We start from the raw sequence: 12,867 nt of genomic DNA, 5'->3' as shown, positions 1-12,867 counted from the left end.
GACCAATGCTACCTGTGGGCTCAGTGACTAGGGGTGAACAGAGAGAGCAGTGCAGAGGGCAGTAAACTATATCCATAGGCTAAATTTGGCCTGCTATCTGCTTTTGGAGAGTTTATAAGCTAAGAATGGCTTTTACATTTTAAAATAAAGTTCATCTTTAAAAACATAAAATTTATTCTTCACTCTTAGGCCTTACAGAAACAGGTGGCCATTTGGTAACCTTTGGTATAGTGGAAATAATTCTGGTTAAGAGATCTGAGGATGGGAGGAGGGAAGAGATCTGAGTGGACATGTATGACATTACACAAGATATTTACCTACATCATTGCCCCTAAGAAGAAAGAAGTACAATCTTTAAGTCAGTGGACACCTAGAAATCAATCAGATCTGAATTCTGGTCCTGCCTTCTGTATTCACTCAGAAGCAACACAGTTGGGAAAGAATACTGGCTTCAGAATAAAAAACCCCAGATTCAATTTATACCTTGTTAACATCCACCCATATGGCCTTGACAAGTCACTTAATCTCACTGGGCCTAGATTTCCTCATCTGTAAAATGAAGGAGTTAGATTCCATGACCTCTAAGATCCCTTCCACCTCTAAAACTATATATAATCCTAAGAACTTGCTACGATTTTTTTTGAGAATAAGAACTGTCACACAGTAGTTAGTTTACAGGACACACTTAAGATGCCTGTTGCCATTACTGTAGAGCTGTTAACTTCTCTGTAAAATGACAGTCATAATCCAGAAGATGATCTCTGAGGCCTTTAGCACTGCTAACATTCTAAAAATATAAGAATGTTTCCAACCTGCCAGGAAAAAAAAAAATCATTTCTCAACTTTTTTAACTTGCCAAAATCCATTCCCATTCATTGTTAATAACTTTGTGAAAGAAGCAAGGCAAGAATTTTTCATCCCCATTTCATACTTGAAGAAACTGAGGCCCACAGTGGTCAGTTGACTTGTCCATAACTGACAGGTGACAAAGCTGGGACTAGAAGGCAGATTTCCCCCAGTTGACCATTCTGTCTCTCACATGATGATGTGAGGACATATCAAAGTGCCCTTTGGTGATTGGAACCCAAACTTTATCCATTCTAGAAAGTTGGGCAAGAACCATGAGAATAATTCCTCCAAGATCCCACAGAATTTAAAGTCATTACATTGCACATTTCACGGACGATTGCTTTCTCCTTTTCGCTCAGGTCTTCCTCATAACTGTCCTGTATCTGCCTGTCCAGGTTTTCATGAACTTCCAAGACCTAGAGGCAAATGGATACACAAAAGTTATTAGGGCATATATCTTTCCTCCAATTGAGGTTTACACTTATACTGGTCTAAACTCAACCTTCCAGTCCTAGCTTCTGCCAGAATTGCTAGATAAATTAAAAATATCTTTCTTCCCTCATTGTTTCATAATTAGATGAGCCCTTGAGGAGTAAGTGATCTGTATTTAAGGACTCTTAATAATGTTCAATCACTATTCCTTGATAGCTATAATCCAGAATTCACCATGAGATTCACTCTTTTTTCCATAAGAAGTTCAAATTTACTAGTCTAGCATTCAAGATCCGCCCGATCCACCCTATCTTCCCTTTATATCCCACCTACACCTGTTGTGCCCAACAGTTACACAATGCTCTGCTCTATCAAGAGAGCAAGAAATTTAGTCTCTACCACATATTAGATACGTGACTGGGAGCATCTGTCTCATCATGTATCAAATGAGGAGGTTGAATTTGATGATTCCTAAGATTTCTTTCAGCTTTAACATGCAACACTTTATGACTCTTTAGCCCTTCTGGTTTTGACATTCTGTGATTTATGATTCTAACAGCCATTACTATTTGTATAAAAACTGCACATTTCCAAAATTATTTTGGGTTCATGTTAGGGAGGCTCTTTAACCCTTAAAAGACCACATAAAGAGGAATTGTTATTGTTAACGATATTATCAGTGCTTTGCATAATTTTCCTGTGAGGAAGGGAAAGGAGGCACTTCTATCTCTCTGTTTTGTAGAAATCAAATAAGGTTAAATGACTTGTCCGAAATTGTGGAGTGAAAGCACTGAGACTGGAACTTGGCTCCCCTGCCTACTCCTTTCAGGAGGCTACATCACTACTTATATTCTGGAGTTACAGAAAGGTGACATAAAGGTAGTTAGCACACAAAAAAAATAAAAATCCTACTTCAAAATATCCTGCCCCTGTTATCTAAGGATCTTTAGAAAATGTGTTCTCAGCAAATATATGTATGTGTGTGTTTAAGTGACATATCCGTGTTATGTATAAACATATAAAATACTAACATGTGTGAAATGCATGCATACATATATACATACATAATCAAAGGTAGATTCTTAGTTTCCTGAAAAGTTTGGAGGTAGTCCTATCAGAAAGCATTGAAATGGAACTCAACATCACATCCAAGACCTTTAGGAGCTTTTTTTTATTATTCTCATTACACACACACACACACACACACACACACACACACACACACACACACACACACACACACATTTTGTATGTGTGTTTCTATCTGCCTGTCCCTCTCCTGCTCCCCATCCCACTTCCCAATGAATGACAGGAGATTCTTTAAGGGATGAAAAATCAAAAGAAGTTACATGTTCAGACAGCTGGTGGCACATAGAGGACACAGACTCCTAGGATACTGTGGTCTAGGGTGCTCTCTGAGCATATATGTATACATCAGAGAGAAGGGTAAGGAATGAAAAGGGGACCCAGAGACATACCTTCATAGCATGCACTACTGCCTCAGGTTTCTGTCCCATAGGGACATAGCCCACTGCAGTGGAGGAAGAAAGCTCGGCTGTCATGTGAGCAGGACCCTGTGGAGAAGTAATTATACCTTTTAGCTTGGCTTTGATTTCTCGATAAAAGTTTAAATCATACGCTAGGCAGTATGGTCCCCAAAACTGGCAGGTTAAGACAACAATTATGGAGACTTAGACTCTTAGAACTGGAAAAGGTCTTAGAATCACAGAATCCTACAATGGGAGCTATTTGTTGAAGATGTCACCAAGAGGATTCATAACATTCATAAAGCTCAGATTACATGTCCTTTGTGGACTTTCTAACTCAAATTCTATGAGTCTTTGACAATACAAGAGTTAGATGGGACCTTAGAATCATCAAACCAGAAATTGTCAAAACCAGAAGGGACCTCACAATTGTGGAATGTCAGACTTACAAAAAGCCTTAGGATAGGAAAGAGGCATAAAGGAGAAAACTTGGAACTGATTTAAAAAAAAATTTTAATTAAAAACAAACAACAACCAACAGAGCTCTACAAGTTATAAAGGAGAAATTACTATAATACTTGCACTTATTTTGTCAATTCCACCTCTTCTGTGTCAGATCTGTCCCTTATTTCTACTCAAATCATAATCACCTTAGTTCAGGCCTTCATTATCTTTCACCCAGATTAGTGCAATAGCATCCTAATTTGTCTTCTAGTCAATCCCTACTCCATGAGTTCCACTCCTATATCATAACTGTTTTTAGACACCATGAACTGAATGTTCAATAGAAATCTCAAACTCAACATGTCCAAAACAGAATTCATTATCTTCTTCTGCAAACCCTTCCTTCTTTAGAATTTTCCCATTATTGTCAAGAAAGAGTACCACCATTCTCCCAATTAGTTATTTAAAACATTTTTTAATGTTTTGAATTAAAAAGCATTTATTTTCTTTTCTATCTCTCCCCCCTTCATTTAAAAAAGGAAAAAATCCTTTCAACAAATATGCATAGTGAAGCAAAACAAATTTCCACATAAGCCACATCCAAAATGCACACCATATTCTTGATCCTAAATCCTGGTTCTGGCCAGAAGCACCAACCCAGGGAAATAAGAATAATACCAGCTCCATCATCAACTAAAGCAGGTCATTTCTTGCCTCTGGGACTAAGTGTCTCATCATTCAAATGGGGCAATTATACCTACTTAACCAATTTTTGAAAAGATCAAAAAGGAATAACAGATTAAAAGATACTTGGAAAATTATAAAGCGATGTTAAGTCAATTCTTTATGATCTGAATTGGGGTTTTCTTGGCAAAATTACTACAAAAGTTGTCATTTCCTTGTCCAGCTCCTTTTACAGATGAGAGGAACTTAGGCAAACAGGATTAAGTGATTTGCCCAGGGTCTCATAATAAGGGTCGAAGGCCAGATCTGAACTTTCTTCCTGACTGCAGACCCAGCACTCTATCAATTGCAATATCTAGTTGCCCCTAAGTGATGAAAAGTGATGTAGAAAGGTAGAATCCTGGAAATAGTAGCAATAATAATAATGGTATAGAATGGACCTATCATTTCAAAGACATAAAGAAATCCCAGAAGAAATTCCCTCTGCCAATACAGGTCAGCATCTTATAGGCAATTTATAGTCCTAGAAAACTGCCTATACTGATTTCAGAAAAGCCTAGAAAGATTTACATGAACTGATGCTGAGTGAAGTGAACAGAATGAGAACATTGTACACAATAACAACAATATTGTATGATAATCAATTATGACAGATATAACTCCTCTCAGCAATACAATGATCCAAAACAATTTCAATAGGTTATCTCATAAATCCAATAGGTGAAAATGTCATCTGCATTCAGAGAGAACTATGAGGACCAAATGCAAGTAAAAAAGCATGCTATTTTCACCTTTTTTTTTGTTTGATTTTTTTCCCCTCATTTTTTTTCTTTTGTTCTGATTTTTCTCTCACAACATGACAAATATGGAAATATGTTCAAAGGATTGTACATGTAGAAGCTATATCAGATTGCTTGCTGCATTGGGAAGGGAGATAGGAGAAAGGAGGGAGAAAAATTTGGAATACAAAATTTTATAGAGATGAATGTTGAAGACTATCTTTATATGTATTTGGAAAAATAAAAATACTATTGAGAAAAACAAAAGAAAAGAAAAAAATTAAGAGAAAAAATGCCTAAAGCAAGTATCAGACTTGACCTCTCCTCTAACCAGATTAAAATGTAATTGAAAAAAATTTACAATAAATAAAATTACAGTACAACATAGATTGAGATTTGCCCAGGAGCCCCAAACTAATATGTGTCAAAAGCAGAGCCTGAACCCATTGGGGCAGCTAGTTGGCACAGTGGATATAGCACTGGTTCTGAAGTCAAGAAGACCTGAGTTCAAATCCAGCCTCAAGACAGTTAATACTTCCTAAATGTATAACCTGAGCAGGTCACTTAACTCCATTTGCTTTGCAAAAAAAAAAAAAAAAAAAAAAAAAAAAAGAACTTCAATACAGATCCTCTTGGCTTCTAGCCCTATTCTCTACCTACTGTCCCATGCTGTGTCATTATCATATTTTCTCATATTCTCATCATAAAAGTTACTATAAACAACTAGTTAGTGCCCTGGATAGAGTCAGTCTCTGGAGTTAGGAGGACCTGAGTTCAAATCTGACCAAAGATACTTACTAAATATGTGACTTTGGGCAAGTCAATCAACTCTGACTGCCTCCCAAAGAAAAAAAGAAAAAAAATAAATTACTGCTTCCTAAGTTTAATGAAAAGGATTTGCCCTTGAGACCTTCCAGTTGAAGAGATTGTTTCAGACCGATGGTTCAGAGGTTAAGGATATCTGTGGCAAATTATCTTTGGTAAAACATTGCCCAGAATCCATTTATCACTTGCAGTCATGCTGCCACTTCTCACCCTGGTCACCTGCTAAATGTCACAAGAAGCAGACAGTTTATTTAAATGCATATCCACCTCCATTAACACCAGCCACAGCACATCCCATCCAACAGAATGGGGAATCTTTGTCTAACTCGTCAAAAAACAGATCAATTGAAATAAGAAGCTTTCCACCAAAATGGATTTGTAAGTGACATGAAACAGTAATTGTCAATCACAGTTTCTATTTTGGAGATAATCACTTATATTCAAAAATGTAAGTAATAGAAGGAACTGAAGAATAATGAAAGTTAGAATCCAGAATGTCAAAGCTGGAAGGGGCCTTAGAGACTATCTAATGTAGTCCCCCCCCACACACTCCGTTTTATGGAGAGAAAAATTAGGGCCCCAAGAACAATTATCCAAGATTACAAGCATTATAACAAGAGGAAAGGATAAATAGTTTTATTCTCTGATCACTTAAGAGACTATGTCCTATTCTTTCCATTGGACCTTGTTTTTTATGGTAATTGTCTTCAACCACATACTACAAGTTTAGGTGGGGAGAAGATGAGAAAAGCCTAAGCCCTTACTTTTGGGACCAGGGTTCCTGAGGATCTAGACAAGATGCTCCAGTGTCAACTCCTTAAGTGTACTTGGGCTTTTGCCAAAGTGACTTGTGCTCTTTAGGCAATATGAATGAGGCCTCCATTATGTGGGGCCACAAAAGGCTTTGGGAATATTGAATCAGACATTTGTGAAATACAGAACACAGAGAAAGGGGAGTCTTGGGCTATGCTGGGAAGGTGGGAAAAAAAAGTTTGTCTTCAGTTCCATACAACCTTGGTCTCTTTCATATATATATATATATATATATATATATATATATATATATACACTGCTAGACCTGGAAGAAATCTTACAGGTCACTGAATCCAAATTCTTCATTTTAGAGATTAAGAAACCAAGACTCAGTGAGGAGAAAAAGTTAAGTAATCCAAGGCTGCATAGCTTATTAGAGGCAGAGTCTTACAAGCTGTTGTTACTTGTACGCAAGAGTCCAGCTTTGTCTTTAGACAAGTGATCCATGGCATCTGAAATGCACTCTCCCTTCACCTCTGACTCAAAGAATCCTCAATTCCCTTCAAAGCATAGTTCAGGGCATTTCCTGATCCCTCCACTTTTGAGTATTACCTCTTTCTCTTCCAATCTTCCTCAGCATTTACTTGCTTACACAATTTTCTATACCCACTAGCAAAAATATAAATCCCTTAAGGCAGAAATTATATTGTTCCTATGCCTTCTGCATGGAAGTATTTTCAAAATGTTTGTTGAACTGAATTAAATCCAGTTCTCTTCACTTCTTACTCAGAGCTTCCAATATGTTGTTCCTAGAGTCATCTCTATTTTATTTGTCCTGTGTTCACCATACCCCCATTGCAAAGCTGCATTTTGCCCAGACTTCTTTCCCCCCCTTGCCAAATGTTCAAGTCCACCTTCTGTTACCCCCATTCCAGAGGCAACATGTGTCCTCTCATAGATGAATGATTCAAAATGCTCATTCACACAGGTTTAGAATGGTCTTTTAGAATTAGTCTTAGTTCCCTGGCTATATCATGTGTTTAAGGCTTTCCTCAAGCAGAGAGTTATTTGCTTGAGAAGCAGGGGCTATGTGCCCCAAACCTGGAATTCCCTCTTGTACCTAGATTAAAGTTAGACAATTAGGTATGGTAGGATAGTAGTCCTCAAACTTTTTAAATAGGGGGCCAGTTCACGTTCCCTCAGACTGTGGGAGGGCCAGACTATAGTAAAAACAAAAGCTCACACTCTGTCTCCGCCCCTCAGCCCATTTGCCATAACCCGGCGGGCTGCATAAACATCCTCAGCTGCTGCATCTGGCCTGCCAGCCATAGTGAGAACTCCTGTAGTAGGAGGTCTAAATATGAGACCTTCCTCCTCCTACTATTCGTCAGCTACTACATTACCTTCTGCAAATCCCATCACCTCTCTGAATCTCCATTTGCTCAGCCATAAAGTGAGAACAGCACTGAACCACAAATCTCACAGAAACATTATAAGGATCAAATGGGAAACTATATGTAAAATAATATTTAGAATTGCAAGCTATTTTATAGATATAAGTTGCTGCTATTATTATTCTTCTATTTTTCAAAAAAGCCCTCTAAATCACTAAGTGGATCCTTTGATCTCTTTGAATTCTTTGAGATCTTTTGGATTCTAAGTGACAAATGTTATTTAAAAACAACATGCAGATCCTCAGAGTACTCCCAGTTGATTCCACTGTGTGGACACCACCCCAGACCCTCTACAAATTAACAGCATATGATTTCAGAAAAGCCTGGAAAGATTTCATGAACTGATGCTGAGTGAAGTGAGCAGAACCAAGAGAACATTATTCATAGTAACAATAAGATTATGTGATGATCATCTGTGATGGACTTGGCTCTTTTCCAAATGAGGTGATTCAAGGCAATTCCAGTGGACTTGAAATAGAAAATGCTGCCTTCATTAAAGCACATTATTTTCACTTTTTTTGTTGTTTGCTTTTTTCTTTCTTATGGTTTTTTTTTTCCCCTTTTGGTCTGATTTTTCTTGCACAACATGAAAAATATGAAATATGTTTAAAATAATTGTACATATTTAACATATTGCTGTATTGGGGAAGAGGAAGGTAAGGGAGGGAGAAAAAGATCAGAAAGTCTTCCAAAAATGAATGTTGAAAACTATCTTTACATGTATTTTGGGGGAAAAATACTATTGAAAATTTAGAACTTAACATCCTATATATCAGCAATTATTTCCAACCATTTCCATCTCTTTGGAAAGTAGGACTCCGCTCTGGCTCTAATAGGCGAGTTTTTTGCCTTGTCTATTTGGGAACCATATGACTTCCTACAATTTACTACCATGCCATCTAATGGATACCCATTCCCTCTGCCCTCCTTCTTGTTCTTCCCTATGCCTTCAGCACCTGCTTATACGTTCATTACCTACGTGTGTTATACACGTGTCTGTATGGTCTGCCTGAGACCTGCATGTTTATAGCATACACGCACTAACAAGAGCATCCCTGTCAATGCATACACATATGCACATGCACATGCAGACACACAGCAGTCCATGCTCTTCAGGGCAAGGATTTGGACTCTTGTTCTAACAATGCATAAGATGATATAGAGAAGGGAGAAACTGAAGACAAACTTTTTTCTCTTTCCTAACATAAGAATATATACATGAACATATATACATTTATTAAATATACACATGTTTATATGTGTTACACACAAAGTTTAGCATACTGTCTGCAACACAGTAAGCACTTAATAAACATTCTATCATAACTGAAATAATATATGCAACTTTATATCAAGATTGTTGCTGTTTAGTTATTTTTCAATTGTGTCCCACTCTTTGTGATCCCATTTGGGGTTTTCTTGGCAAAGACACTGGAGTGGTTTGCCATTATGCTCTCCAGCCCATTTTACAAATGAGGAAACTGAGGGAAACAAGGTTAAAGAACTTGACCAGGCTCATAGAGCCAATAAGTATCTGAGGTCAGATTTGAACTCAGAAAGATGAGTGTTCCTGACTCTAAGCTCAGCACTCTCAGCACTGTGCAGAATCACACAGCTATTAATTGTCTGAGGCTGCATTTGAATTGAGTCCTTCCTGATTCCAGACCCAGTGCTCCACTGTGCTATCTAGTTATGAAGAGAATCCTATAACTAGTATAATAAAAATAGTTGACATTTATTTAGTGCTAAGTGTCAGGCATAGTGCTAAGCACTTTACAATTATCTTATCCCAGCAAGGTAGATGCTATTATCATCCCCATTTTATAGATGAGGAAACTGAAGTAAACAGGGAGTAAGTGACTTGCCTTGGATCATACAGGAAGTGACTAACGTCAGATTTTAATTCCAAGTATATGTTGAACATGAAAACCCTCTTATTTTGGATGGGATGAAGGGAGAAGGGAGGGAAAAGAGTCAGCCCAAAGTCCTTATGTCCCTAAACACATGGAAGGGGGTACCAAAGGTCACAGTTGTTACATACAATAAGGGAGTTAATGAGACAAAATCTGAAGCCTCCCCAGGCCAGCCTCTTTTCATCTAGCATGCAAGGCCTGTGTTTAACTAAGCTGGGCTTTCTTTATAGGAAAGTAAACAAAGACACTAGACATTCACAGTTGGTGTCAATAACAAGAGAAACCTTTTTTGCAATGAAATATAGGGGAAGTCCCCAAGCCCCAAAGTACAGGCCCAGGCTATGGAAAACAGTTTAATTTAGCAACCTGGACCTGACAACTTCACCAGGTCAGCATATTTTAATGTTTCTATTATGTTTTGCTTCCCTAGCTAGATTATAACTTACAATACTTGAGAGGGAAATGACAAATGAAGATGATGATAATTTTGTTGTTATTATTCAGTTTCTTTCAATTGTGTCCAACTCCTCATGACCCCATTTGGGGTTTTCTCAGCAAAGATACTGGAAGGCTTTGCCATTTCCTTCTCCAATTCATTTTGCAGATTAGGAAACTGAAGCAAACAGGATTAAGTGTCTTGCCCAGGGTCACACAGCTATTAAGAGTCTGATGATGGGAATTGAATTTAGATATTCCTAACTCCAGGTCCACTGCTCTATCCACTGAGCCACTTAGCTGCCCCCAGTGGTGATATTTAGATATAGGGCTGTAAGGTTTCTGAAGTGCTTTATAAATATTATCTCATTTTAGCCTCACAATAATCCTATGAGGTAGGTGAGGTAAAAGAAATGAGGGAGATAGAGATTAAGTGACTTGTCCAGTGTAAGTGTCTGAGGCTGGATTTGAACTCAGTTTTTTTCTGACTCTGTGTCTAGGACTCTATCCATTATGTCACCTAGCTACTTCATATACTTAATCTGGAAACGATCTTAGAAGTCATCTAGTTCAATCCTCTATTGTTCAGATAACAAAATGAAAGCTCATTGAGGTAATTTGACTTCCCCAACATCACATAGATATTTAAACCTCATAGAGAGCCTTGCAATCTCACATTCAATCATTTAACTCTATGAGATTGTGTGTTGTAATAATACCTTCTTGATTCAGAATAAAGTATTGTGTCTGTGTCTGTGAAAAGTTTCTCTTAGCTTGAGAGGACCATAATTCTATCAGATTTTAGAGGTTTCCAAACCCCCTCATCATACAGAAAAACAAAATAAGGCCCAGAAGTGACTTATCAGTGGTCACAGATCAGGCATGTGGCAAATTTGGGAAACAAAGATCACAAAGTCTTAAGCCAGAGGTTCCAGTATATTTCCACATTCTCTCTAAGCTTTACTACAGGTCCACTGATCATGCCCCTCCTAACTGGCCAGCACCAAGGATTCTTACATTCTGCAGGGCATCCTGGTACTGCGGCAACGATGATAGCTGTGACTCTGAGTGATACGGAGACAGCCCCTTCCGAAGAGTCCTGAAGTCTCCAGAACTGGACTGCTATATAGGAAAGAAGAAAAAAGGGGAAATCATGTGAAATGGATTATGGGCAATACCTTTTTATTTTAATATACTTTAATTTAGATTCTCCCATTAACTTGATGTTCTCTTGAAAAAAGTTAATTCGGCTAAGATGACAGGAACAAATAATGACAAATGTTGGAGGGGATGTGGGGAAATTGGGACACTAATACATTGCTGGTGGAGTTGTGAAAGAATCCAGCCATTCTGGAGAGCAATCTGGAATTATGCCCAAAAAGTTATCAAACTGTGCATACCCTTTGACCCAGCAGCGCTACTACTGGGATTATATCCCAAAGAAATACTAAAGAGCGGAAAGAGACATATATGTGCCAAAATGTTTGTGGCAGCTCTTTTTGTTGTAGCTAGAAACTGGAAGATGAATGGATGTCCATCAGTTGGAGAATGGTTGGGTAAATTGTGGTATATGAAAGTTATGGAATATTATTGCTCAGTAAGAAATGACCAGCAGGAGGAATACAGAGAGGCTTGGAGAGACTTAAATCAACTGATGCTGAGTGAAATGAGCAGAACCAGAAGATCACTGTACACTTCAACAACGATACTGTATGAGGATGTATTCTGATGGAAGTGGAAATCTTCAACATAAAGAAGATCCAACTCACTTCCAGTTGATCAATGATGGACAGAGGTAGCTACACCCAGAGAAGAAACACTGGGAGGGGAATGTAAATTGTTAGCACTAATATCTGTCTGCCCAGGTTGCATGTACCTTCGGATTCTAATGTTTATTGTGCAACAAGAAAATGATATTCACACACATGTATTGTACCTAGACTATATTGTAACACATGTAAAATGTATGGTATTGCCTGTCGTCGGGGGGAGGGAATAAGGGAGGGGGGGTAATTTGGAAAAATGAATACAAGGGATAATATTATAAAATATATATATATATATATATATATATATATAATAAAAAAAATTTAAAAAAAAAAAAAAAAAAAAAAAAGTTAATTCTCTTATCTGGAAAATGAGGCCATACTGAGACAGTGCTTCCTAACTGCTGGCCCATGAAAAAGTAGACAGAGAGGGACTGCAAAGGATCCATAAATCTACAAAAAGTAGTTTTTAGAAAGAACAATGAATGTGGAATAAGAAAAGTCCTGGGTATGAATCTCACCTCTGACACATTACAAACTCTTTGATCCTCAGTTTGAAAAACATAATCCGTATTTTCAAATGAACGCAAATAATATTGTGATTATTCAAATTTTAAAGTCATTTAATTTATCATAACATCTATTATCTCAATCTATGAATATAAATGACACAACAATTATCATGTCGGAATTCTTCTAGTTTTTTCCTTTAAAGTGAATATCTGATGATTAAAAAGCACTCTTTTATCACCTCCTCCAGAACTGAAATTCTATGATTGTAGAAATAATCAATAAATTGAATGCTTCCATCATTCCAATACTATAAGAGATTAAACAAACCAAAAAACAAAAAACAAAAACCCAAGATCATAGAACTATAGCTTTTCATCAGCCTTGGAAGAAAAATCTATTAACCAAGAAATAATTACAGCATTTCTAGGGTCATTGACTCCATCAACGTAGCTACTTCTCTCTCCCTCCCTTTCCACAAAAGCACCTCCATGCCTTTGTAGTTGCTTTTCATGAGTTGCTATGTTGAAAAAAGT

General features: G+C 37.5%; 1 protein-coding gene across 2 annotated transcripts in view; it reads right to left on the bottom strand.

The window, feature by feature from the left end:
* Positions 1-12,867, bottom strand: part of CCDC85C (coiled-coil domain containing 85C) — a 182,867-nt gene that overhangs the window by 3,604 nt on the left and 166,396 nt on the right. Inside the window, exons 3-5 of one of the 2 annotated variants that reach the window (XM_074291336.1) lie at positions 11,073-11,177; positions 2,760-2,855; positions 1,167-1,265 (exon numbers count right to left, since the gene is read on the bottom strand). In XM_074291336.1, coding sequence (XP_074147437.1) covers positions 1,167-1,265; positions 2,760-2,855; positions 11,073-11,177 — 300 coding nt within the window. The remainder of the gene's footprint in view (positions 1-1,166; positions 1,266-2,759; positions 2,856-11,072; positions 11,178-12,867) is intronic. The other variant, XM_074291337.1, reaches the window with a different exon arrangement.

The sequence above is a fragment of the Sminthopsis crassicaudata genome, chromosome 2 (genome assembly GCF_048593235.1).
Source record: "Sminthopsis crassicaudata isolate SCR6 chromosome 2, ASM4859323v1, whole genome shotgun sequence".
Classification (NCBI taxonomy): domain Eukaryota; kingdom Metazoa; phylum Chordata; class Mammalia; order Dasyuromorphia; family Dasyuridae; genus Sminthopsis; species Sminthopsis crassicaudata.
This window is presented reverse-complemented; position numbering and strand designations above follow the sequence as displayed.